At 38.6% G+C, this 27,762-nt stretch overlaps 2 protein-coding genes and 2 pseudogenes across 4 annotated transcripts; all 4 read right to left on the bottom strand.

The window, feature by feature from the left end:
* Window positions 1–71: 71 nt before the first annotated feature.
* LOC137937196 (uncharacterized) lies at window positions 72–10,306 on the bottom strand (annotated as a pseudogene).
* Window positions 10,307–10,379: 73 nt separating this feature from the next.
* On the bottom strand, window positions 10,380–10,976 carry LOC137936018 (high affinity sulfate transporter 1-like). Its single transcript, XM_068780508.1, has 3 exons — window positions 10,914–10,976; window positions 10,711–10,787; window positions 10,380–10,585 (listed from the first exon to the last, which is right to left on the bottom strand). The coding sequence occupies exons 1-3, from the start codon at window positions 10,918–10,920 to the stop codon at window positions 10,433–10,435; spliced, it is 237 nt and encodes a 78-aa protein (XP_068636609.1). The 5' UTR covers window positions 10,921–10,976; the 3' UTR covers window positions 10,380–10,432.
* Window positions 10,977–11,879: 903 nt separating this feature from the next.
* Window positions 11,880–16,936, bottom strand: LOC137937195 (uncharacterized; annotated as a pseudogene).
* A 1,455-nt stretch (window positions 16,937–18,391) lies between these two features.
* On the bottom strand, window positions 18,392–23,829 carry LOC137936017 (sulfate transporter 1.2-like). 3 transcript variants are annotated; one of them, XM_068780506.1, is made up of 14 exons: window positions 23,557–23,829; window positions 21,698–22,078; window positions 21,565–21,613; window positions 21,271–21,478; window positions 20,974–21,148; window positions 20,821–20,886; window positions 20,624–20,737; window positions 20,425–20,541; window positions 20,209–20,335; window positions 19,770–20,056; window positions 19,498–19,688; window positions 19,199–19,284; window positions 18,996–19,072; window positions 18,392–18,861 (listed from the first exon to the last, which is right to left on the bottom strand). In XM_068780506.1, exons 2-14 carry the CDS (start codon window positions 22,028–22,030, stop codon window positions 18,709–18,711), a joined length of 1,983 nt encoding a protein of 660 aa, XP_068636607.1. In that variant the 5' UTR covers window positions 22,031–22,078; window positions 23,557–23,829; the 3' UTR covers window positions 18,392–18,708. The 3 variants fall into 3 exon arrangements, with proteins under 3 accessions (XP_068636607.1, XP_068636605.1, XP_068636608.1); XM_068780504.1 differs by lacking the exon at window positions 23,557–23,829 and adding an exon at window positions 23,362–23,511; XM_068780507.1 differs by lacking the exon at window positions 23,557–23,829 and adding an exon at window positions 22,600–22,781.
* Between the last annotated feature and the right edge of the window lie 3,933 nt (window positions 23,830–27,762).

Raw genomic sequence — 27,762 nt, 5'->3', positions numbered from 1 at the left:
AAATGGAGAACTGGACCAAGAAATGATAGGAATTAGTCTGTAAAAAAATCTATGAAATCAGAAGATAACTGTTATTTCCTGTTCTTCTTCCTCTGCTCTTTCTTTTCTTTTTCCTTCCTTTTCTGCTCCTCACGTTTCCTCTTCGTTCTCTCCTCCTTCCTCTTGTTCTCCTCTTGCATCAGCCTCTTCAGCTCTTTCTCTTTCTCTCCTCTTCTCCGCTTCTCTCCCTTTTCCTTTCGCTCCTTCTCTTGCCTCTTGACTCTCTCCTTTTTCTCTTTCTCTTTCTCTTTCTGCTTCTGTTTTTTACTCTTCTCGGTCACCCCTGATTTTCCACCTACAGTGAAACACATTTTCTGAAACTTTGCTGCTTCACCAACAGGCAAAAGCTACATCAAACCATTTATACAGGATCATATTTGGCTTTTACTGTTTGGGTTTGAGTATTGAAAGCCGTCTCTTTGTTACAAAAGCCAAAAAGTAATTTTTTTTTTCTGCTGCCGTCCAATGACTGCCGTTCCGGGCTCTTCCAATACAAGTACAAACAATCGGAGATCTTCTTTGTTCTTTTTGCCCCGCTGATACTTTCAGCACGCAATACGTAGGAGAGAACCCGTGCAGATGAAAGTTTCTTTCTCCTGCAAACCCACCTTGGTATTGCATAATACCTTCGTTTCTTTCTTCGCTCTTCGATTCAATCGGTTGATTGGAAGCTATGGAGACTTCTGCTGTTTTTAGCTTTAACCCTTCTTTCAAGTTTCCAAGTTACATACTGTTTGCCGCTGTTTCATGCAAGGCAAGCAAGATGGCCATGAGAGGAGGTATGAACTTGTATAAAGTTCTTTCACTGGAATCTGAGAATGCGAGTTTCGATGAGATAAAAAAAGGCTAATCGAAGCATGGCTCTTCAGTATCAACCTGACGTGTGCCATCAGACGAGGAAGGAAGAGATTACGAGTAGGGGTGGCTTCGAACAGAGCCCGCTCGCGAGTTCTGGAGCTCGGTTCAGTTCAATTTGGTATACTTGTATCTTGAGCCGAGTTTGAGATCCGGGATCGGTTCGTTTAAATTAACGAGCCAAGTTCGAGATCCGGGATTGGCTCGCTTAAATTAACGAGCGGAGCTCAACCGAATCAAGGTTCTGTTCGAAATATCGCGAGCCGGCTAGTTAATTTAATGAGCGCACGGGATTCGAGGGATTTGGGGGAGACAGGACTTGGGAGTGGGTCGCGTGGAGCGGGAGCGAGAGTGAGGGGGGAAAATTCTTCCTCCCCTCATCACCGTCGAGCCCCTCTTGTCCGCTACTGTGACCGCCTCTGTCGCCATCGACAACTGCCTCGTCGACCACCTTCTGCCTTTCCGTCACCACTGAATGTGTGGTCACCGCTTGATTTGTTCCCCCTCGTCTGTCTTCGCCATTGTTTCCATCGCCGCCACTTCTGTCACTGTCACCTCCGTTGCAGCCATTATCCCCGACGAAAGTTCCTTGCAGGTGCCACTCGGGATCGGTTCGTTTAAATTAACGAGACGAGCTTGATCGAATCAAGGTTTGGCTCAAAAGCTCGCGAGCCGGCTCGTTAATTTAACTAGTGACGCGGGATTTTGGGGATTTGGGGGAGTCGGGACTTGGGAGCAGGACTAAGAGCTGGAGCATCGAGCGGAAAGGGAGCGAGAGTGAGGGGAGAAAATTCTTCCTCCCCTCGTCACCGCCGAGCCCCTCCCGTCCGCTGCTGTGACCACCTCTGTGGCCATCGATAATTGCCTCGTCAACCACCTTCTGCCTTTTCGTCACCACCAATTTTGTGGTCATCGCTTGATTTGTTCCCCCTCGTCTGTCTTCGCCTTTGTTTCCATCGTCCCCGCTTCTGTCATTGCCGCTTCCGTCGCAGCTGTTATCCCTAACGAAAGTTCCTCGCCGGTGCCATTGGAAGCTTTTCCCTCCGCGTCGTTCCTCATCCTCGGCAGAAACCAGAGGATCTACGTTAGGGGCTCGGCGGTGGCATCGAATCTAGCTGAGTTCGAACCTTCCAATGTTCGAGCCGAGCTTGATTTAAATATTTCGAATTCGAGCTCAAGCCGACCCTAGCCTCGAGCCTAAAATTATAATCGAGTTCGAGCCTAATAATTTTAACCAAGTTCGAGCTCAAGCTTAACCTATATTTAATACTCTACATAAAATATATGTCAAATAAATTATATATAAAATTATGCATATATTTTTAAAAAAGAATGATAGGGGAGGTTTGGAATTGAATCTCAATAATAGATTAGAACGTACCCATATCTATATTTTTTTACTCCAAATGTTGTCTAACTTATTTTGTAAATTTTGAATTATGGCCTTAGTGTCCCTGGTTGAAAATTTATATTCTAGGAAAAACTAGAAATATTTTTCCTAGGATACATATTTTCAAAAAAAAAACCTTTAAATAAAATCCTATTACTATTAGTGACTTACTAGAAAATTACAAAAAATATTTTAAAATTTTCTTAGGAAAGTTAAATGGACCTCTAGCCTCTTCTAGGGAAATAAATAAAAATTAATAATCAATCTAATATATTACTATACTTATCGATAAATTTTTAATCAAATAAAATGTCAAACACAAAACTGCTATGAAAATTGCCTCATGCTAACAGTATTATAGTATCAACTGTCAAATACTTATTCAAAAATTTTCTATACGGTTTTCTAGCCCATCTTGGCAGGAAAATCTTACTAAGAAAATTATATGAATTTTTTTAATAAGAATTTCCAATTAGAAATTTTTTTCCAAAAAACATGAGGCACTAATAGTCCCTAGAAACATATTTCTCCTAAAAATGTTTTTTGAACATTTCTTGAAAAAACCACTAATAGTCCCTAGAAACGTATTTCTACTAAAGTGACTTTTCAATTTCTTCAAGTGTCACGAGGAAGAGACAACCGGAGTTTAAGAAAGAGTTTTTTTTTTTTCACTTGCACGAAAGTCGCACGTACGAAATTGTCTTCACGAGGGGGGGGGGGGGGGGGGGGGGGGGAGGGGGGCTCCCTTCCCCTCCCCGCTCCTGACTCTCGAGCCCGTTAATGAGCTGGTTTTGGAACCAAACAATGGTTTGATCGAGCTTGGCTCGTTAACTCAAACAAGCTTTATCTGGATCTCGAACCGAGCCGAGCTAAAACTGCTCACGAATCGATTCATTTCGATGCCACCCCTACTTACCAGGATGTTTGTGGTGGTGAATTTAGAATTTATTTAAGTAAAAAATTTTAAAATTTTAAAAAACTCCATAACAATGATTAGAAATTCTAAATAATATCATTAAAAGCATATTTTTATATTTAATATAAAAAATAAAAAATTACACATTCCATCATTATATGTAGGGGTATAAAGATAGAAAAAAAAAGTTATTCCATATATTGTTTCGATATGGTATTTTGTATCTTTTTTATCTAATTATTTTTTACGGCATCCAGTTCGGTTTATAATAGGTTATATAAGAAAATTATAATAATACGATTACATAATTAGTAAATGGGTAAATGGGTATTATCCGAATTCATTCTATTTAATAAACAATAAACTAATAAATAGGTAATATTACTCGATTACATATACGGGTATAAAATTTTATTTTATTTTTGTTCTATTTAGTAAGTTTCTCTCATATTTTCTCCTCTTCGAAATCTATGCTACCAAACATCGGAAAAATATTTTCTCTCCCTATTTCTTTTTTTTTCTTTTTTTTTTCTTTTCTGTGGTTTCCAAACATACCCTAATTTTTTTAAGCCGTAAGATAGGAATACATAAATTACTGTTATACCAAAGCTATAGACGTGAGATTCTAAGGTCATTTACCGATACAAAACCTGCTGAAGATGTTTGATAAAATTTCTTCTGAGATTTCGACACTAGTTATCTGTCCGAGGGTCAGTGTTGCTTGCCTCAATTCAATCGACCAAAAATCCAGACACAATTGAAGCTTCTAATCTTGACAGAGCTCCACTTCGAAGAAGTTTCTTACATTGTCTCTGACAAGTACAGGAATACAGCGACCAGTGAGCCTTCGTTTGAAGATTATAGGCGGCAGTAAGCAAACCATTTAAGAAAATCAAAACTTGAGCAAGCATAAAATATTGACACAGATGAACAATAACTATGAGAGGCCTAAGAAAAAAAATTATCACATAAGATCTATGGTAAAATGTCTCGGATCTGTTCTAACCTTCATCATTTAAGCTATCTACAGCCGAGTGTTATCACCTATTTCAGTCAGGAAGTTGATATTTTCTCTTAAACTTCTCTAAGACAACCAAGACTGGCCAAATCTTTATCAGCCAAGTTTCTTGCGACTTCTTCAAGAAGCATGCAATGGAAAACATTTGCAGGTTGGTACTAGGAATGTTTCATTTGAGGACTCCAATGGAAAGATTTGTCTATATAGCTCCTTCAGGGATATAGGCAGTCCATGTTGCCGCTAAGATGACAAATTTGATCACATCCAACAACATAAACTCAAAGAAATATCTGGTTTGTTCTACTGCTCCTAACCTTCTGAATCTTCAGAGTCCAGCCCTCTGGAGCACTTATGGTCGTGACAATCGCATCAGCACCCACTGCAACTGCTTCTGATATCTGCATACCTTCACAGAACTTAAAGATTTGGTGTTGGAAGGCAGAACCAGAGATGGGTCAGGACAAGTACAAAACATTTTTGTAATGGTGATTTTAATGATATCTATAACTTGAAGCAAAATCTTGAACACAAATGTTTACAACGTCTCTTTATTTGATACTCTATTCAATGTAGTAAGAGCTATCTCACTGATCTTTTCCACAACATCATCAATTTCTCTGATACCAGCAGTGTCAATTAGAGTTATAGGAATTCCCTGTGCAGACACACTTGCTTCAACCACATCTCTTGTAGTCCCTGTCCCTGTAACATCTGTAACAATTGCTATGTTGTTCTGCAAGCTAGAAAAACCTCCCTATCATAGAACATGTTTTTTCATTCACCATCAGACTGCTTACCAAATGCAGCAAAATTAGAACCTTTCACAATAATAAGCACCACCAAGTAAACTTATTAAGAGACTACTAGCTCGGTCTCTCAAACATTATAAATAAATAACTGCTTGTTATGAAGTGGCCCTTCCCATCAGTTGTGATGGAGGACTACTAAAAGCGCTCTACCAGTATCCAAAGATGTAAACTTGGAAATTAACAGGAGAGTGGAGGACCATTACATGCTTGCATCCCTGCTAATGCAGCATCAACAACCACGATGGACTTAGCTGAAATAAGTCTTTCAACGTTTTCTGCTTGAGAAAGGTCAAATCGTCCATTTAGACAAGCACGCGAAGTGAATTCACCTGGCAATTGAGATCAGATTAGTATTGTTAGGACCAAGTCACGAGAAATTGTATACATAGACTGGAAATGGTTGAGCCTAATCCACTATTGTGGATTTCAAGTTCAAAATTTTCAATTATAGAGCCGATTACCAAAGAAACCTCAAAGAAGCAAGCACAAAGAAGAAGAACATAACAAATCCGGTTCAGCAAGCCTAGCCCCTACTTCTAAGCAAGCTCTTAGAATTCTCTGAAGGCACACATCATTGCCATGACATTGCAGCTCCACTACGTCATCCCTAGTGTATGATATCGAGGCCAACATGGTGATAAAGATAGAGATAAATATAGTGATTGAATTAGAGATATACTCAAATTTTAGTCTTAATACCTACAATCGATTAATCAGAACCAGTCTATCGTCGCTGGAAATCTTTATCGGAAGCGGCTTTCGTAGCTACAGCCCACTGTCGACGCCTATACCTGGTATTTTCTCTTCCCTTTCTCCGTGCAATCTCGTTGGAGGTATTTTGAAAAAAAAAAAAAACTCTGTCGTCGACCATCCTCACAATTGCTTCTGCCCCACCACCGACGACTGCCACCTGAGTCTCGACCTCCCGACACCGAGCTCAGCCTCTAGCAACCTCTGGTCCCTCTCTGTCTATCTCTACAGCCCCTCTAGTCCCGCTGCCGTAGACATTACCGTGAGCCTCTCTAGTCGCTCTAGTCCCGCTACCGCCACCGCTCGACGCCAAGCAACCGTCGTACACCGTCGACTCATGCCGCCGTGGCAAGCCAGAGTTCCAACATTCTGTTTTGACGGTCGTGCGCCAGCGTCGTCGTCGAAAATCGTCGCTTCAAGCAGCCGCAAGCCGCAACACACAGTTGCTGCACGTTGCTGTTTTTTTCTCCTCCCGTCGCTGCCGCACGCCTTCGCCACTGGCCACCGCTCGCCGTCGCCGCATACTGCCGTAGCGAGCTAGGTATTCTTCTTCCGATTTTTTTTTCCAGCGACTTCGGTTTAATCGAGGTCTGATTAAATTTCAGGAAGAAGAAGACTCGCACGTGTGACCTTCACACGTGCGAATCTCAAGTGTGAGGTTTTCGGATTTTCCACACGTGCGAAAAAAAAAAAAGATAAACTCAATCAAGAACCTCTTCATCCTATCCAGACGATGTGATTCTGTCCGCCCTAACCGTTGTCTTTCCATTGGACGATGCAATTCCGTCCGTTCCAACCGCCTCTAGTGCCGCTGCTCTTCCACCGGACAATGCAATTCCGTCCGCACCAGCTGCCTCCAGTGCCGCTGCTCTGCCACCTGACGATGAAACTTTGTCAGCACCAGCCGCCTCTAGTGTCGTTGCTCTTCCATCGGACGATGCAATTCCGTCCTCACCAACCGCCTCCAGTGCAGTTGTTCTGCCACCTGACGATGAAATTCCATCCACACCAGCCGCCTCCAGTGCAACTACTCTTCCACCAGACGATGCGATTCCTTCTACACCAACCGCCTCGAGTACCGCTGCTCTCTCCAAACCACTTCCAAGAACATTCTTTTTGAAGATCAAGATTGGACTCTCCTTTCGGAGGTCCATCTTGCAAGGGCATGATAGAGATAGAGATAAATATAGTAATAGATATAAAGATAATGATAGAGATAAAGATAACTAGTGATGAATTAGAGATAGACTCAAATTATAGAGTCCTAATCACCTACAATTTCTCTGTGTAATTCTATAAATAGTTATACCTGATAAATAATAATCACGACAATATTATTCATCTTTCCTAAATTCTATAGATGGGTACAACCAAAACCTAACAAAACGAGATATGAGAAGACAAAGGTTAACGAAAAACCAGAAAAGATCCATCCGTAGAGAAGAACCTGGCATGGAACTATTGTATAGGGAAATACAGTTCTGTTTCTCAAAGACCACAAGGGCACCGAGCTTCATCGGAAATTTCTTTCTTTTACTTTGTGTTGAATATTAAAGTTGCATCAATAATCATTGTATCAAAATGGTGGGAGCACCCCATCGTCAACATTCCCCTCATGGTCAGACACCACGCCGTACTCCACAAAGTGACTCTTGGGCTTCCAAGGAGCAGAATTGGATGCCTTCTTCTTCTTACCCCTAGCTGGGCGAAAAACAATAGCAGCAATGTCTACCACTGATGGACCCTAAAGTCGGACGATACCAAATGCTCCAGGTGGACCACCCAAGGAAGTCACAATCGCCGCAATTGTGCTCGAGCCATTAGCAGCTTTAGAACTCGAGACTATCTCGTCTTCAGGGAGAATTAGGATGTTTTCTGTTGACACGCAAAGAAAGAAGACGAAAATAAATTCCAATACGAATATCAATTTACCTTGAGGGATTTAGTCGTTAGAGTTCTGGGTTTTGGAAGTACTTTTGCAGGCGAGGAAGAAGAGTAGGCTTGGCAATGGAGTGGGAGGAAGTGAGGAGATGATGGAAGCGCTAGAGAAGAACCATTTGAAATTGTTCGGCAGTTGGAGTGGAGAGAAGTTTGAAGATGATTTCTATTAGATTCCATTAACGTATTGGTTTCAAGGCTGTCACACTTCCACAGTTCAAAAAAAATCTGACAAAACCTCAAAAAACAACATATTAGAGGAAGGGAGAAAAAAATTGAGTAGAAGGTAGCCATGAAATTCATGATTTCATCATATATTAAGTGAATTGACGATTGTTTATCAAGTATTATCAAAGCCAATTGGCCCCTACTATATAACTCTAGCTTGAGACCATGACATGGAAGCATGATAACAATTGACCAGATAGGTATATTGTTGGTGTAAAGATGCCCAATAAGTTATTAATGATATATATATTAGTGTATCTTAACAAAACAAAAAACCCAAAAAGAAATTTTTGGTAACATATTCGTTTAACGGACTAAAGATCTTCCAAACGGCCTATTGAGAGAAAGGAACAAGTTGTCTAAATGACCTAATAGCACCCATTCGACCAAACAAGAAAAAGAAAACTTTTGAACAGCATAACAAAGCTTTTTGTGTGAATAATATGAAGCTAACCATCCAAATGATGAAGAGAGAAAAAACTCAACATTAAAGTTCGCTTGGTCAAATGTTCAAACAACCAGCCCAATGAAGACAAATAATTAAAAAGAAAAAAACAAGCATAATGATGAAGATGATGAGCCAATTGGAGAATGATTGTTTGAATGAAAATGAAAGAGAAAAGACTTCAGAATCAACCATTTGGCGAATACCCATGAGAAGGAAAAAACACTGTGACTAACCATGCCACTAGTTGTTTAAATGGACTGAAGAAAAGAGAAGTTCAATGAAGACTACTTGAATGGACAACAAACATCTAAACTTTATCAAGCTCCAATACAACACCTATCTTCATCTCTACCTCTTGGAAGTGAGATCCATGAATCAAGTTTAAAAAAAAAAAAAAAAAGATTATAGACTACCTCACATAATCCATACAGGTAGATAATAAGGATAGTTTATGTCTCTTTTTTTTTCCCCTCCTCTTCTACTATTTCTATTTTCATTCCGTCGTATTGAATCTCTTTTAGACAAAGTAGAAGTGAAGTCACTCGTGGACTGGTCTACAACACCAATGGATAACTAAGAGTTAAACATGTGTGTTCGTTTATATTGAAATCTTAGTTACAAGTGACCAGAAAATAAAGTCTATAACGATGTCTTCAATTACTAGAAAATGAAGAGGTTCTTTTTCATGTTGTATATTACTTTTCCATTGCAAGTATGCAAAGAGATCTAACTAGAATTCTCAAGATAGTTTGAATCAAAGCTAAAAAAATAGTTTTAATCCAAAAGAAAGTTTTGCCAAAAAAAATATTTTTTTAGGTTTTGGTAACATCTTGCAGGAATGGTGGTAATTAGCCTTAAATCATTGTACTACAAGGTCGTTTGTATTTAATTTACATGTATTATGTAATTTCATTTAGAGGTTATTTATGTTATATATGAAGTTGAACTTTTATATCTTTAACTCTCATCTCCAAAGTGTGCTAAACTTGAGCAGTTCCACAGGGAAGGTCACTCATCACCCTTGTGTACACTACATGGAGAAAATCTTGTAAAGTTTTTGTTTTTTTTTAGTTTTCTTTGTAGAGTGCATTCTTTTTTTCCTATGCATCGCATGGGTTTTCCACTAGTTACGAGTGAGAGGAACTGGATATTATCATTTCTAGATTGCCCTTACAAAAAACCAAGAAAGCAATAACAAATTAGAATGAGTCAATCCCACAAAGCCAGTTTCGGAGCCTACTTCCGTGCTCCATTGAGTGCTGAATACCCAGTTTTTAATCTTTCAGTGGCAAGAAACTTCAAAGTTTACACCTTCACATCGAAGCCAAGATCTCACATCAGACCCAACTCACAAGTAGGAGCTTTTCGTTGTTTTAAACTTGATCGATATGCATAACAAAGCGTGCTATAACCTAATCGTTCAGCTTCGTCCTGATCGATTTCTGTTTAATCTCATCTGGGTCGAAGTTTTTTTTTATTCATTTATCTGCTAATGTATGCGAATGCATTCACTTCTGGTGAACCGATTCAACCCATCAGGTTTGGTTTAAGACCCATTTACTTTCATTACATTTTCCTCTCTATGCCTATTGACGCAGAAATTTCTCCGATTTCTATCTTGTGCAAGTTGTAGTGGTGAATGAGTTAATGAATTGAGAAACCCAATAACAAAACCGTAATTTTTTGTATGAGAAATGGAAGAGGTTGCGCTTGCAAAGATCGAGTTTGACAAAAATGGGCATCTTGTCTGCAACTGTTGTTTACATTATCCAGTAGCTCAGGTGTACAAACTGCTTAGTGCGCCTTTTTCTGTAAACCACTTCACAGAATCTATCACAATCCAGAACCCAATCCCAACCACTATCCCCCAACAGTCACTACTCGTTATTGCTTCCCAACTCATAGCTATCTTCATTATCCCATGAAAGAGAAACATATCGTGTCTTCCCTTTAAATTTCCAACACCTGTAGCAACCGTCCTCTGAATTCTTAATCTGGAAACACTTCATTCAAATAGATACGAACTGCTCTTTCCACTCTCTTAGACCACAGGTAAGCTTCCTGCTGCCTTAGGAGAGCAAGTCTTCACAGCATCTGCCACAGTAAGGAAGATCCAGTCTTGACCAATCAGTTCTACAAGTTTGGAGGCGTATAGCTTGTCTATGACTACTTGTCCAGGATTGGCAAGAACAAGCTGCAAACAGAGAAGATAATGAGGTACTGACCAGTCTGCGTTCTTTACTATTATCAATGGTAATTTTTCATTGTTTATTAACAAAAACAGAGTAGAATGGTTTGCGTGAGATAGAAGCTTCAAACCTGAACTTCTCTCTTTTGGAGACTCCTGAACAGTTCCTCCAGTGCATGGATCCCACCCGTGTCTATGTCAGTAACAGCTGTAGCAGCAAAAGCAGTAGATAGAACAGGTTATGAGTATGATCGTGTTTATCATGGGAAGGGAGAAGATACCTATTCATATACTATGATCGAAGGATCTAAAGACATAGGATTAAATTTCTTACGTGACATTTCAATGATCAAGCATTGGATTGGTGGTTGGCCTTTTTCTTTCAGCTGTTCCTCTTCATCTCCCAACCATCTCAGGATCCTGCAGTATGAAACCGTTAGTCACAAGAACAAGATGAATTCAATAAAAAAAAAATCAACCTGCATTGATACATTTTCACAGAACATAAACTGGGCAGAACTTTTTGTGATAGGGATGTCTAGTGTTGTAGTTAGTTTTTAAAGTTTTTCAAGTCCATCCTCAAACTTTCTTAGAAAAAACAGCAATTAGAACTGAAAGACTGTCAAATACCTTTCCCTAACATAGTTGCAGTTTGAGAAATATATGGCTGAATCAACTCGTACAACCAGAATGCCAGGAATTTTCTTTGCGTCGGGGTATTGTTCAATATTCCTATAAATTGAAGTCTGTGGTAGGTTGCCCAGTAAAGCCGTTCGTGGCCTTGTCACTTGTAGAAGAATTTTTGCAAATGAAATTGAGACCTGTTTGAGACAAATAGTGAAGGGAGAGAACTTTTGAATCAAAGATAATTTAAAATTTGAATACCCAGTCTTGTGTCTTACTGCAATCAAGAGGCCAATCTCGACGGATACAAAAACTACACCAAAGAAGGCTCCCATGCAGGCAACAAAGTCAAATTTATCAATCTTCCAAATAAGAAGAGCAGCCTCAAAGTCTATTAGGCCAATAACTGCAGAGATAATGATAGCTGAAAGGATGGCATTTGGAGTGTATTTAAAGAGTGGTGTGATGAGCTCTAGAGTTAGGAAGACAACTCCTGACATTACAATGTTAGAGACTGCAGTGTGGCAACCAGACATGTAATTAACTGCAGACCGGGAAAAGGAACCTGCACAAAAAATGCTTGATCATCTGAGAGACTGACAATAACTACCCATTAAGGATAAACTTGAATCATTACCTAGAAACTGAGCCCAAGTGCTTTTTTTTTTTTTTGCTGTCATGAGCTGTGCCTAAGTTCAGGAGCTCCATTTTCTTTACCTGTCGCAACATAGCAAGAAGTCATTGAACCAGCGATATTCATCACCCCTAGGGCCACCATTTCTTTGTTTCCATCTAGCTGATAATCCTTCATAGCTGCAAATGTTCTTCCAATAGCTGCAGCTTCCTGACAAACCAACAAAAACATAATCTTATGCGCTAGCTAAGAGAAAAACAAATATTGCTACATCTTATGAGTTATAGTTCCGTGAATACCGTTAATGCTATCATTATATGTAGGGATATAAAGATAGAAAAAAAAGTTATTCTATATATTGTTTCGATATGGTATTTTGTATCTTTTTTATCTAATTATTTTTTAAGGCATTCAGTTCTGTTTATAATAGGTTATATAAGAAAATTATAATAATACGATTACATAATTAGTAAATGGGTAAATGGGTATTATCCGAATTCATTCTATTTAATAAACAATAAAATAGTAAATAGGTAATATTACTCGATTACATATACAGGTATAAAATTTTATTTTATTTTCGTTCTATTTAGTAAGTTTCTCTCATATTTTCTCCTCTTTGAAATCTATGCTACCAAACATTGAAAACATATTTTCTCTCCCTATTTCTTTTTTTTTCTTTTCTTTTCTTTTCTGTGGTTTCCAAACATACCCTAATTTTTTTAAGTCGTAAGAAATAAAAAATTAGGAATACATAAATTACTGTTATACCAAAGCTATAGAGGTGAGATTCTAAGGTCATTTACCGATACAAAACCTGTTGAAGATGTTTGATAAAATTTCTTCTGAGATTTCGACACCAGTTATTTGTTCGAGGGCCAGTGTTGCTTTCCTCAATTCAATCGACCAAAAATCTAGAGGCAATCCCTTTGCAATTGAAGCTTCTATTCTTGACAGAGCTCCACTGCGAAGAAGTTGCTCACATTGTCTCTGACAAGTACATGAATACAGAGACCGGTAAGCCTTCGTTTGAAGATTATAGGCAGCAGTAAGCAAACCATTTAAGAAAATCAAAACTTGAGCAAGCATAAAATATTGACACAGATAAACAAGAACTATGAGAGGCCGAAGAAAAAAAGATTATCACATAAGATCTATGGTAAAATGCCTCGGATCTGTTCTAACCTTCATCATCTAAGCTATCTACAGCCGAGTGTTATCACTTATTTCAGTCAGGAAGTTGATATTTTCTCTTAAACTTCTCTAAGACAACCAAGACTGGCCAAATCTTTATCAGGCAAGTTTCTTGCGACTTCTTCAAGAAGCATGCAATGGAAAGCATTTGCAGGTTGGTACTAGGAATGTTTCATTTGAGGACTCCAATGGAGAGATTTGTCTATATAGCTCCTTCAGGGACATAGGCAGTCCATGTTGCCGCTAAGATGACAAATTTGATTACATCCAACAACATAAACTCAAAGCAATATCTGGTTTGTTCTACTGCTCCTAACCTTTTGAATCTTCAGAGTCCAACCCTCAGGAGCACTTATGGTCATGACAATCGCATCAGCACCCACTGCAACTACTTCTGATCTCTGCACACCTTCACAGAACTTAAAGATTTGGTGTTGGAAGGCAGAACCAGAGATGGGTCGGGACAAGTACAAAACATTTTGTAATGGTGATTTTAATGGTATCTATAACTTGAAGCAAAATCTTGAACACAAATGTTTACAACGTCTCTCTGTTTGATACTCTATTCAATGTAGTAAAGAACTATCTCACTGATCTTTTCCACAACATCAGTTTCTCTGATACCAGCAGTGTCAAGTAGAGTTACAGGAATTCCCTGTGCAGACACACTTGCTTCAACCACATCTCTTGTAGTCCCTGTCCCTGGAACATCTGTAACAATTGCTCTGTTACTCTGCAAGCTAGAAAAACCTCCCTATCATAGAACATGTTTTTTCATTCACCATTAGACTGCTTACCAAATGCAGCAAAACTAGAACCTTTCACAATAATAAGCACCACCCAGTAAATTTATTAAGATACTACTAGCTCGGTCTCTCAAACATTATAAATAAATAAAAAAACTGTTTGTTATTTAGTAGCCCTTCCCGTGAGTTGTGATGGAAGACTACTAAAAGCGCTCTACCGGTATCCAAAGATGTAAACTTGGAAATTAACAGGAGAGTGGAGGACCAATACATGTCTGGATCCCTTCTAATGCAGCATCAACAGCCACCATGGACTTAGCTGAAATAAGTCTTTCAACGTTTTCTGCTTGAGAAAGGTCCAATCGTCCATTTAGACAAGCACGCGAAGTGAATTCACTTGGCAATTGAGATCAGATTAGTATTGTTAGGACCAAGTCACGAGAAATTGTATACATAGACTGGAAATGGTTGAGCCTAATCCACTATTGTGGATTTCAAGTTCAAAATTTTCAATTTTAGAGCCGATTACCAAAGAAACCTCAAAGAAGCAAGCACAAAGAAGAAGAACATAACAAATCCGGTTCAACAAGCCTAGCCCCTGCTTCTAAGCAAGCTCTCAGAATTCTATGAAGACACACATCATTGCCATGACATTGCAGCTCCACTACGTCATCCTTAGTGTATGATCTCGGGGCCAACATAGTGATAGAGATAGAGATCTAGTGATTGAATTAGAAATATACTCAAAATTTAGTCTTATTCACCTACAATCTCTTTGTGTAATTCTATAAATAGTTTACACCTGATCAATAATAATCACGACAATATTATTCATCTTTCCTAAATGCTCTATATGGTATTAGAATTTCCGATCGATTAATCAGAACCAGTTTGTCGTCGCTGGAAATCTTTATCGGAAGCAGCTTTCGTAGCTGCAGCCCACTGTCGATGCCTATACCTGGTATTTTTTCTTCCATTTCTCCATGCAATCTCGCTAGAGGTATTTTGAAAAAAAAAAAAAACTCTGCCGTCGACCATCCTCGCAATCGTTGTTGCCCCACCACCGACGACTGCCACCTGAGTCTCGACCTCCCCACACCGAGCTCAACCTCTAGCGACCTCTGGTCCCTCTCTGTCTATCTCTACAACCCATCTGGTCCCGTAGTCGTAGACATTACCGTGAGCCTCTCTGGTCGCTCTAGTCCCGCTACCGCCGCCGATATCACTCGCCACCGCTCGATGCCAAGCAGTTGCCGTACGCCGTGGTGAGCCAGAGTTCCAACACTCTGTTTTGACGGTCGTGCGCCAACATCGTCATCGAATATCGTCGCCGCACGCCGTCGCCACAAGCCGCAGCACACAGTTGCCGCACGCATCCATTTTTTTCTCCTCCCGTTGCTACCGTACGTCATAGCCGCACGCCTTCGCCACTCGCCGTTCGCGCACACCGCCGTAGCGAGCCAGGTATTCTTCTTCCCATTTTTTTTCCAGCGACCTTCGATTTAATTCGAGGTCTGATTAAATTTCGGGAAGAAGAAGACTCACACGTGTGACCTTCACACGTGCGAATCTCAAGTATGAGGTTTTCGGATTTTCCACACGTGCAGAAAAAAAAAGATAAACTCAATCAAGAACCTCTTCATCCTATCCGAACGATGTGATTCCGTCCGCCCCGCCGTTGTCTTTCCATCGGAAGATGCAATTCCATCCGTTCCAACCGCTTCTAGTGCCGCTGTTCTTCCACCGGACAATGCAATTCTATTTGCACCAGCCGCCTCCAGTGTCGCTGCTCTGCCACCTGGCGATGAAATTTTGTCTGCATAAGCCGCCTCTAGTGCCGCCTCTAGTGCCGCTGCTCTTCCATCGGACAATGCAATTCCGTCCGCACCAATCGCCTCTAGTACCGTTGTTCTGCCACCTAACAATGAAATTCCGTCCACACCAGCCGCCTCCAGTGCAACTGCTCTTCCACCAGACGATGTGATTCCTTTTGCACCAGCCGTCTCGAGTGCTGCTGCTCTCTCCAAACCACTTCCAAGAACATTCTTTTTGAAGATCAAGATTGGACTCTCCTTTCGGAGCTCCATCTTGCAGGGGCATGATAGAGCTAGAGATAAATATAGTAATAGATATAAAAATAATGATAGAGATAAAAATAACTAGTGATTGAATTAGAGATATACTCAAATTGTAGACTCCTAATCACCTACAATTTCTCTGTGTAATTCTATAAATAGTTTATACCTGATAAATAATAATCACGATAATATTATTCATCTTTCCTAAATTCTATAGATGGGTACAACCAAAATCTAACAGAACGAGATATGAGAAGACAAAGGTTAACGAAAAACCAGAAAAGATCCATCTGCAGAGAAGAACCTGGCATGGAACTATTGTATAGGAAAATACAGTTCTGTTTTTCAAAGACCACAAGGCCACGAAACTTCATTGGAAATTTCTTTCTTTACTCTGTGTTGAATATTAAAGTTGCATCAATAATCATTGTATCAAAATGGTGGGAGCACCTCATCGTCAACATTCCCCTCATGGTCAGACACCACGTCGTACTCCACAAAGTGACTCTTGCATCAATAATCATTGTATCAAAATGGTGGGAGCACCTCATCGTCAACATTCCCCTCATGGTCAAACACCACGCCGTACTCCACAAAGTGACTCCTGGGCTTCCAAGGAGCAGAATTGGATGCCTGCTTCTTCGTACCCCTAGCTGGGCGGAAAATAATAGCAGCAATGTCCACCGCCGATGGACCCTAAAGTCGGACGATACCAACTGCTCCAGGTGGACCACCCAGGGAAGTCACAATCGCTGCAATTGTGCTCGAGCCATTAGCAGCTTTAGAACTGGAGACTCTCTCGTCTTCGGGGAGAATTAGAATATTTTCTGTTGACACGCAAAGAAAGAAAATGAAAATAAATTCTAGTACGAATATCAATTTACCTCGAGGGATTTAGTCGTTAAGAGTTCTGGGTTTCGGAAGTGCTTTTGCTGGGCTGAGAAGGCGAGGAAGAAGAGTAGGCTTGGCAATGGAGCGGGAGGAAGTGAGGAGATGATGGAAGCGTTGGAGAAGAACCATTTGAAATTGTTCGGCAGTCGTAGTGGAGAGAAGTCTGAAGATGATTTCTGTTAGATTCCATTAACGTATTGGTTTCAAGGCTTTCACACTTCCACAGTTCAAATAAAATCTGATAAAACCTCAAAAAACAACATATTCGAGGAAGGGAGAGAAATTTTTGAGTAGAAGGTAGCCATGAAATTCATGATTTCATCAAATATTAAGTGAATTGACGATTGTTTATCAAGTATTATCAAAGCCAATTGGCCCCTTGTTGGTGTAAAGATGCCCAGTAAGTTATTAATGATATTTATTAGTGTATCTTAACAAAGCAAAAAAACCCAAAAAGAAATTTATGGTAACATATTCGTTTAACGGATTAAAGATCTTCCAAGCGGCCTATTGAGAGAAAGGAACAAGTTGTCTAAATGACCTAATAGCACCCATTCGACCAAACAAAGAAAAATAAAACTTTTGAACGGCATAACAAAGCTTTTAGCCATCCAAATGATGAAGAGAAAAAAAAAACTCAACATTAAAGTTCGCTTGGTCAAATGTTCAACAACCAGCCCAATGAAGACAAATAATTAAAAAGAAAAAACAAGCATAATTATGAAGATGATGAGTCAATTGGAGAAAGATTGTTTGAATGAAAGTGAAAGAGAAAAGACTCTGGAATCAACCGTTTGGTAGATACACTGAATGGTTAGGCCAAGGAAGCGAATACCCATGAGAAGGAAAAAGCACTGTGACAAGCCATACCACTAGTTGTTCAAATGGACTGAAGAAAAGAGAAGACTACTTGAAAAGGGAAGGTCACTCATCACCCTTGTGTACACTACATGGAGAAAATCTTTTAAATTTGTTTTTTTTTTAGTTTTCTTTGCAGAGTGCATTCTTTTTTGCCTATGCATCGCATGGGTTTTCCACTAGTTACGAGTGAGAGGGACTTGACTTGGGATATTATCCTTGCTAGATTGCCCTTACAAAAAACCAAGAAAGCAATAACAAATTAGAATGAGTCAATCCCACAAAGCCAGTTTCGGAGCCTACTTCCGTGCTCCATTGAGAGCTGAATACCCAGTTTTTAATCTTTCAGTGGCAAGAAACTTCAAAGTTTACACCTTCACATCGAAGCCAATATCTCACATCAGACCCAACTCACAAGTAGGAGCTTTTCGTTGTTTTAAACTTGATCGATATGCATAACAAAGCGTGCTATAACCTAATCGTTCAGATTCGGCCTGATCGATTTCTGTTTAATCTCATCTGGGTCGAAGTTTTTTTTTATTCATTTATCTGCAAATGTATGCGAATGCATTCACTACTGGTGAACTGATTCAACCCATCAGGTTTGGTTTAAGACCCATTTACTTTCATTACATTTTCCTCTCTATGCCTATTGACGCAGAAATTTCTCCGATTTCTATCTTGTGCAAGTTGTAGTGGTGAATGAGTTAATGAATTGAGAAACCCAATAACAAAACCGTAATTTTTTTTATGAGAAATGGAAGAGGTTGCGCTTGCAAAGATCGAGTTTGACAAAAATGGGCATCTTGTCTGCAACTGTTGTTTACATTATCCAGTAGCTCAGGTGTACAAACTGCTTAGTGCGCCTTTTTCTGTAAACCACTTCACAGAATCTATCACAATCCAGAACCCAATCCCAACCACTATCCCCCAACAGTCACTACTCGTTATTGCTTCCCAACTCATAGCTATCTTCATTATCCCATGAAGGAGAAACATATCGTGTCTTCCCTTTAAATTTCCAACACCTGTAGCAACCGTCCTCTGAATTCTTAATCTGGAAACACTTCATTCAAATAGATACGAACTGCTCTTTACACTCTCTTAGACCACAGGTAAGCTTCCTGCTGCCTTAGGAGAGCAAGTCTTCACAGCATCTGCCACAGTAAGGAAGATCCAGTCTTGACCAATCAGTTCTACAAGTTTGGAGGCGTATAGCTTGTCTATGACTACTTGTCCAGGATTGGCAAGAACAAGCTGCAAACAGAGAAGATAATGAGGTACTGACCAGTCTGCGTTCTTTGCTATTATAGAAGCTTATCAATGGTAATTTTCATTGTTTATTAACAAAAACAGAGTAGAATGGTTTGCGTGAGATAGAAGCTTCCAACCTGAACTTCTCTCTTTTGGAGACTCCTGAACAGTTCCTCCAGTGCATGGATCCCACCCGTGTCTATGTCAGTAACAGCTGTAGCAGCAAAAGCAGTAGATAGAACAGGCTATGAGTATGATCGTGTTTATCATGGGAAGGGAGAAGATACCTATTCATATACTATGATCGAAGGATTTAAAGACATAGGATTAAATTTCTTACGTGACATTTCAATGATCAAGCATTGGATTGGTGGTTGGCCTTTTTCTTTCAGCTGTTCCTCTTCATCTCTCAACCATCTCAGGATCCTGCAGTATGAAACCGTTAGTCACAAGAACAAGATGAATTCAATAAAAAAAAAAAAATCAACCTGCATTGATACATTTTCACAGAACTTAAACTGGGCAGAACTTTTTGTGATAGGGATGTCTAGTGTTGTAGTTAGTTTTTAAAGTTTTTCAAGTCCATCCTCAAACTTTCTTAGAAAAAACAGCAATTAGAACTGAAAGACTGTCAAATACCTTTCCCTAACATAGTTGCAGTTTGAGAAATATATTGCTGAATCAACTCGTACAACCAGAATGCCAGGAATTTTCTTTGCGTCGGGGTATTGTTCAATATTCCTATAAATTGAAGTCTGTGGTAGGTTGCCCAGTAAAGCCGTTCGTGGCCTTGTCACTTGTAGAAGAATTTTTGCAAATGAAATTGAGACCTGTTTGAGACAAATAGTGAAGGGAGAGAACTTTTGAATCAAAGATAATTTAAAATTTGAATACCCAGTCTTGTGTCTTACTGCAATCAAGAGGCCAATCTCGACAGATACAAAAACTACACCAAAGAAGGCTCCCATGCAGGCAACAAAGTCAAATTTATCAATCTTCCAAATAAGAAGAGCAGCCTCAAAGTCTATTAGGCCAATAACTGCAGAGATAATGATAGCTGAAAGGATGGCATTTGGAGTGTATTTAAAGAGTGGTGTGATGAGCTCTAGAGTTAGGAAGACAACTCCTGACATTACAATGTTAGAGACTGCAGTGTGGCAACCAGCCATGTAATTAACAGCAGACCGGGAAAAGGAACCTGCACAAAAAATGCTTGATCATCTGAGAGACTGACAATAACTACCCATTAAGGATAAACTTGAATCATTACCTAGAAACTGAGCCCAAGTGCTTTTTTTTTTTTTTGCTGTCATGAGCTGTGCCTAAGTTCAGGAGCTCCATTTTCTTTACCTGTCGCAACATAGCAAGAAGTCATTGAACCAGCGATATTCATCACCCCTAGGGCCACCATTTCTTTGTTTCCATCTAGCTGATAATCCTTCATAGCTGCAAATGTTCTTCCAATAGCTGCAGCTTCCTGACAAACCAACAAAAACATAATCTTATGCGCTAGCTAAGAGAAAAACAAATATTGCTACATCTTATGAGTTATAGTTCCGTGAATACCGTTAATGCTATCATCCCAGCCACAACACCAATCCTGATACCTTTGCCAAGAAAGTCACCCGAGAAATAAATTTGATTCACAGATGATGGATTTATACCCTTCTTTAAATTTCTCACCTATGAGGTATCAGCAGAGCTATCAATACCAAAAAGCCTTTATGATGAAAGCAAATAAATATAAAGATAAATTTGTGCTTACAATTTGGACTCCATGCTTGTCAGCACGAGTAATATATACAAAAAAGGTGGATAATATAACAGAGATTAGAGGTGCAATGGCCGCCACCCAGAAAAGTTTCTTCTTCTTCTTCCCCTGATCGATTATGATAGTGTAAGTCGAGGGCTAGATAGGTTTATAAAAATATAAAGGCATGTGAAGGGAAGAATAACTCTTACAATGTATTTAGCGAATAGAAGGAAAGCTAAGAAAACTGCCCCAATAAGTATCGTCTGCCAGTTCCACTGCCAAGGTGAAAAGGTGGTAACTACCTAGGGATGCAAGTGATATGAACAGATAAAATCCAATATAGTGCTTGCTAAATATTGTACCTCATCATGTACTGTACCCCACACAGAATGCATAACAGATATAATATCCGTCTTCTTGGTGAAATCCTTTATTCCAAGAAAACCTTTTAGCTGTTGCAGAGCAATAGTAATTGCAGCCCCACCCATGAACCCAACAATGGCAGCATGGGATAGGAAATCAATCAAGAAGCCCAATCTGAAAATTACAATAAAAATTTTATATGTAAAATGGCACCACAAAAAATATAGCAGAAACACCCAAGCATGAGCATAAAACAATCAAGAAAAGAGGAGCTGTTGATGGCTGTAAGCAATAACCTGAAAAGACCAAGTGCAGCTTGAGTTATGCCAGCAAAGAAGGTAGCGGTAAAGGCGAGTCTTAGATACTCCTCCGGATGGGTAACATGATCAATCTCACCTTGTAGCAGTGTCCCTAGTAAAAGAGACACCACAGCCACAGGTCCAATGGCAATGTCTCTTGAACTCCCCATAAATGCATAAATCAGGGGAGGCACAAAACTAGAGTCTGCAATGTGTCAGACATTAGGAATGGTTGAAAAATTGACAAAAACTATCAAGTCAAGATAGTTCAACTAGGCACAACAAACTTACATAACCCATATTGTGGTGGCAAGTTTGCAAGCTTTGAATAGCCAATATCCTAATCACAGGCGAAAATCCACATTAGTGATAATATGCAAAGAGCCTAAACGAATGCAACTTATTGTCTTTGATTGTTATCTACCTGAGGGATACAGAGACTGGCAATGGTTAAACCCGCAATGAGATCTCCTTTCAACTTCTTCAAGTTGTAGTGTCTCCCCCATTCAAGAATGGGGAAAAGAGCCTGGGCCCCTAGGACGAGTTTTCTTGATTTTGTCTGGTCCTTGAAAGGCCGGAAAGGGTCATCAGAGAAGAAAGTTTCCTTGACTGATGCTGCGATTTCCTTCATGAGGTTTTGCTGAGGGGGAAGACTCACTTTGTGAACAGGTAGTATTTCATCTGCAAGTCGCTGTGAGTGATGGCTCTCTATATCCATGTCCGTCCTTTGATGATCGTCAGAAACGGAGTGCCCCATTTAACAAGAACACTAAGTGGATGACCTGACTCAACAAGCCCTGCAGGGCTGAGAACAAACAAGACAGATCACATTAGACAAACAAAAAAGATAACTTGAGAGTAAGACATATTAGTATCATAAACCTATCTAAAGGACAAATTCCAATACATTCCACTGACAAAAATACAAATAAGTGAGAGCTCTCTTCTTAGACTCAAGAAGAAACAGGAAAATGTAGATGGTAACCTTTTTAAGACAGCTTGATTTGATTAAAAGGAAACAACAAAAGGCTTCTGTAGAGATGAGAAAGACATTATCAGCTCCGAGCTGGAGCCTTCTACTCACTTCTCTGACAAGAAATGAACTAGAGAAGCTCTTTATATAAGTTTTTAGCTGAAGTACCAGGTCAAACTTTTAATAGTAAAGGCACTGTGCTCAAAGTATGAATCTAGTTCTTATTTGTACCAAATACAACCAGCCAGGCCAACAGGGACTCTGAGACAGACAATGCTTCAAAATAGCAAATGAACCATTTGATATTGAATACGGCAACGATTGACATAATTAGTTGCATAGACAATGTTTACTCGGGCTTTAAACAAATGGTGAATGAAGGTGTTGACTTGTAGTAGCCAGTACGCCCAAGCCACCTCTCTTCTCTTTAAGGCAGCTCCATGGAAAGCTCATAAAAGAAAATCATGTAAGGGGGTCATTTTCACTTGAAGCTATATACACCATTAAAATAAAGATGATATAAAGTTTATAAACGACTTCCATTCTCCGCGAGATCATGCTCTTTATCCCCACAAGCAAGACTGGCAAATTGTTCTATTCACTTTTCAAAAGGCAATAAGGAATAAAGACTCTCATTGGAAAGCTTTTCAAGTCCCAGTTTCCGGTGCTGCAAAGGGAACACAACCCATTACAGAAAAGGTTCGAAGCAGCAAGATTAAATTTTCTGAAGAAAACAAAAAGTATCCCAGTTTTATTTACAAAAAGGGAATCGTGGCGATAGCATAGAAAACCCGATGTACCATTTACAGGAAATAGCAAAAGCTCTCATTCTCATCTTCAACAAAGAATGGAGAGAAAGAGAGCTAAGCAGATTTCTATATGAAAATAAGAGACAACAGGATCATAATTCGAATAAAAACTCAAAAAACTTTCCAGTGCTGGGGCATCAAACACAGCTCTTTCTAAAACCCAAAAGCCAAGGTAACGTATTCCAAACGACACAAAGCACCCAGATAACCAATACTCTCCCCGATTAATGCAGCATAAAATAATCGATAATTTCCCGAAAGTATTTTATATTCAGGTATTGAAAAAAAAAAAAAAAAACTGCTTACTCTCTCCTCTTAGCCAGAAGCCACCACTCCTTTACATGCAAACCATCGATAGTGCCGAGATGATGATGCTCTCACAGAAAAAGAAAAAAGAAAAGATCCCTCAGGAAAAAAAACAACTACACAGCTCTTAGTAACCGCCCGAAAAAACATTTAAAAGGACAAGAGAAAAGGAACAAAATCCTTCAAAGTTTTCACCTTTCTACCTCCCTCTTATTGCTCGCCCGCCCACGTTCGATGGCTCTCGACGTCCATAAGACCAAGGAAAAGCCCCGAACGACATCCAGGTTCAATGAATGTTGAACTCTATTCCCACTGGATTTTATATTCCTCGACCTCTTTGTTTGACTACTCGCATTTCATTTGAAAACGCAGACGCCCCATCAACGTCTCTTAGTACTGGGAATGTTTTCACAGCTGCTAGATTTACGATATAACGGAAATTGATTGCTGGGATTTCCTATTCAGTGATCAAAGCGTCGAATTTAAGTCGTGAAAAGAATGGAAAGATGATAAAACTATTTATTGTGGTTTTTATCGTGAAAGGTCGATCGCCCTTAAGTACACGGCATTCATGGTAATCTAGGCAGAATCGACGAGTCCGTGATTTTCAACTCGCCTCGCTCGTTTGTTCGTGACGGTTGACACCGATTCCCGACATTCCGATCCCTGCCAGTGGCAACCCAGGAAGCCGACCTTGACTGATAAAGTAACGAAGATGACAACTCTTTCTTTCTTCGCAGATAACATTGACTAAAAGGAATGAGAGCCGGTGAGAGTCGAATCTGCTTTAACGTTGGAACTGGTCAGACTGTCGTTGTTGGCTTTTTTGAAGAACTCTAAATCTTTTATACATAAAAACAATTATATAATTACTATATTTTGACATTATTTTTGGTAAGTGACAAAATAAGAATAATATTTAATTTTGATAGAATGAACTTGATAAGAAATATACCAATTCATTTTTTTAATATTATTTAAAAATATTTTAATTCACATTTCAGCTACAATTGGAAAAATAATTAAATATTTATTTTTATATTATTATTATAAAACATTTTTTATAGTAATACAAATGAGTATAATATTTAATTTTAGTAGAAAATATTATCTTTTATGAAATATATTAATCAATAGTTCGAATAGAATTAAAAATATTTATATTTTAAGACATATTTCAACGGATGGATGACGTCAAAACACAACAAGAGTCAAAGTCGAAGAAAAAACACTACTAAAGTGTTGAATAGAGACTGAGTAGCGGTTTTTCTTTAGGAATGGTGAGTTTTTTAGAACTTGTTTTCATAAACCCATTTCAAACTAGGGTTGATTGAGTGAGGAACCAATGATTCTCATAGTGATTTTTTTTCTTTAGTAAAAGTCAAGCCTTCTAGAACCCATTTCAAACTAGGGTTGATTAAAGTTTCTTATACCCTCACATAGAGGCCTCTAATTCTAGCTAGGTCTATGTCTATGTCTAAGGCTCCATTCAAGTGGTATAAATGATTGTTGAAGAAGATATATATTTATAGTTCGAACTTGAAAATATTTTAAATATATTAAAGAAAAAATCTATTTCAATTTTCGACTATGGAACCACTTGGAAAAAAAACCTGATTGAGAGATTAGAATTTTGTAAAACCTATTTCGAGCTTAGATCAGACAAGTGTGAAAACAAATGTCTCTGACTTACAAAAGTAAACCCTCGGGTTGACCACAAGTTCAAAGTCCTCACCTAATCCAACTCCTCTAAACTCGCCTGTAAATAAATAAATAAAAATTAAAGGAGAATTTAATTTAAAAATAGAATCAAAATTTAATCTAAAAAACCTTGTTTTAGAAAAAAAATGATAAATTAATTCCCATTAAGAATAATTTATTTAATTTATTGAATAAGATTGATGAGATGAAGGAGAAATTTGAGAGAAGTAGATAATGGTTGAGTGGTTCAAGCTTCAAAGTCTTTGAGAGAATCTTTATAATTGTTTGTGAAGTCAACGCAGGCTAAACCACACATCCACTTCTCTTATCAAAGACTACACAAACCAACCAAATCAACGATCCAAAACATTCCTCTCCATGTGTCAATATCAAACCTAGTTGATGTTGAGATTGGTCCAACCAGGTAACACGTTAGCATGGGGTGTGGAATAATCTTCCAAGAGTCAAACAAGAGACCAACGGTTCGATTCCAATCTTAGGTTTATGTCACGTCATCTTGATTAAGGAATGTGTTACGTGGTAAATGACATTGGCATAGAGTGTGTGCTAGTGTGTCACATATTTTCCAAAACAAACCCCATAGAAAATAAAATAAAATAAGAATTTGATCATTATTATTTTAAAAAATAGTTAGTAAAAAGAAGAATTTGATCATTATTTTATTTTCACTAATTATTTTTTGGAATAATAATGGTCGAATTCTCTCTTTTTTTCTTCTAGGGATTCCAAGGCAAGCTTCGCAAGGAACCATCCCACTCTGTCCCTCTAAATGTGGGGATGGGTTATATTCTCCCGTTGAACGTGACAGGGTGAATTATGAATCCTCATTAGGTTTTGGGACACGAACGGGTTTTTTCATCTTTGTCTTAGAAAAACTCATCCTTTTGTAAATATATGCTATATTATATTTTTAAAATTTTTTGCTCAAAATGGTAATAGATTAACAAATAATATTCTTTTTTAATACATTAGACACTTTATTTTTTTAAAATGAGTGTGCCTCTTTTTATATGTAAAGAAGGATTTGTAGAAATGAAATTGAAAAATTAAACTCGACGAGCAAAGATGAGATTGAAAAATCAATTTGTCACGAGGCAGTGCAAGGGTAGGGTTGGGTTTTCTAAAACCAACCTCAACCGGGGTTGCCAATTTTTCAGCATTTGTTAAATGAAATAGAAATGGAACATAACTTATTACCTGATTAAGTATTTAGGTAATTTTTACTTGATTATATGTTTATCATTTATTAAATAGAATAAAAATAGGTACATGGTATTTTGTAATTAATTACATAACTACAAGGTTACATGTATGGGTATTCAATAAATTTTGTACAAATATATAAGATATTATATAATCACCATTTTTTTTTCCTCCTCTTTCTTCGCTATTCTATGGAGGCATTTCTAATAGCAACAACTGCAAACCCTATCTTCTCGTATTATTTGCTTCTCTCTAATATATTTCTTCTTCTTGTCTTCTTTTTTCCTTTCTCAGTAATTTTTTTTTTCTTTCCAATGGACGAGGAGTCGGGTATAATTTGGGAGGTGGATAAGGGGTAGGGCCCCCTTTTGTTCAAAAGATAACAGAAGAGTAGAGGTGTGTTTTTGCCAATAGGAAAGTGTAGAAAAAATGTCATAGGAAATTTTCCTACTGACCATTTTTTTAATATTTATGTCATTTTTTAGGACGGAAAATTTTCCAATATATTCTTTTTTATTTCTCTTAAATAAATATTAAAAAAGATAGAAAATGAGTTTCATATTGCTCTATAACTAGGGAAAAATTAACTAAGAATCACTAAAATTGTTCTTGATCACTTACCTTGTAACCTTATTTTTATTATTTATAAAAAAAATATTTATAATGTAAATATAAACACCATAACTAATTTCTCCGTTATTTCCTATAGTGACACAAATGCAAGAAAACTGGTCAAAGAGAAAATACCATCGGTTTATATTCCTATGGAATCAAAATGGTCCTTAGGGTGAAGGGAGATCACCCTACAACAATCTCATACCCTAGGTTCAAATCATCAGTTCACATATTGGCATTGGGCTCAATCTCTGATCTCATAGGAAGTGTGAATGAGACACATTTTCATTCTCCTAATATGATTAGAAGAGACCAACCTCAATGCTAGTACATGGATCAGTACATTGTGCTTCTTGACTAACCATATCTATGCAGAAACCCACCAATCTAAGTCTATGAAAATTGGGAATCATAGTCCTGGACAGACTGCTTGTGTCTCGACCAGGAGAATTAGATTCATTGATGACCATCAAGCATAATGAACAGGTACAAGCACTAGAAATTCAGACCATTCCTATATTTAACTGTGAGCTTTTTTAAAGCCGATGCTCATATGTGCTTACTCTTTGCTTAAGGAGAGCAGACAAGTGTATCAGCTCACTCAAATCTAGCTATCATCAGCAGATTGGAGGCCTGAGTGTTCGCGCAGTACAGAGATGTAAAAAACTCCTGTGACTGAGCTTCCTGGCACCTTAATCCTGTTCCTCGGAGTTGTTCAAGCCACTAGATTGTCACTTCAACATCAAACGACTTCTTGAAAGCCATGGCAGGCCTTAATCCTGTCAGATCGATCCATATGCTTTCTGCGAAGCATATAGATTGATAATTAAAAGATACCCAACAGGTTTCAGAGAGAATAAT

This window comes from Aristolochia californica, unplaced genomic scaffold (genome assembly GCF_029961685.1).
Source record: "Aristolochia californica isolate CCGP_79_NKW_82.1479 unplaced genomic scaffold, dmAriCali1.0.hap1 SCAF_7, whole genome shotgun sequence".
In the NCBI taxonomy this organism is placed as follows: domain Eukaryota; kingdom Viridiplantae; phylum Streptophyta; class Magnoliopsida; order Piperales; family Aristolochiaceae; genus Aristolochia; species Aristolochia californica.
This window is presented reverse-complemented; position numbering and strand designations above follow the sequence as displayed.

Excerpts from the sequence above, each read along its gene's own strand:
- LOC137936018 (XM_068780508.1), bottom strand. Across the intron at positions 10,586-10,710 it reads TCCAAAAGAGAGAAGTTCAG|CTTGTTCTTGCCAATCCTGG; the intron begins GTTTGAAGCTTC and ends CTCTGTTTGCAG.
- LOC137936017 (XM_068780506.1), bottom strand. The coding sequence starts at position 22,030 with ATGGGGCACTCCGTTTCTGACGATCATCAAAGGACGGACATGGATATA. Across the intron at positions 20,887-20,973 it reads GGGGTACAGTACATGATGAG|TGGAACTGGCAGACGATACT; the intron begins GTACAATATTTA and ends TCACCTTGGCAG. Across the intron at positions 19,285-19,497 it reads TGCAACTATGTTAGGGAAAG|GATCCTGAGATGGTTGAGAG; the intron begins GTATTTGACAGT and ends TTCATACTGCAG.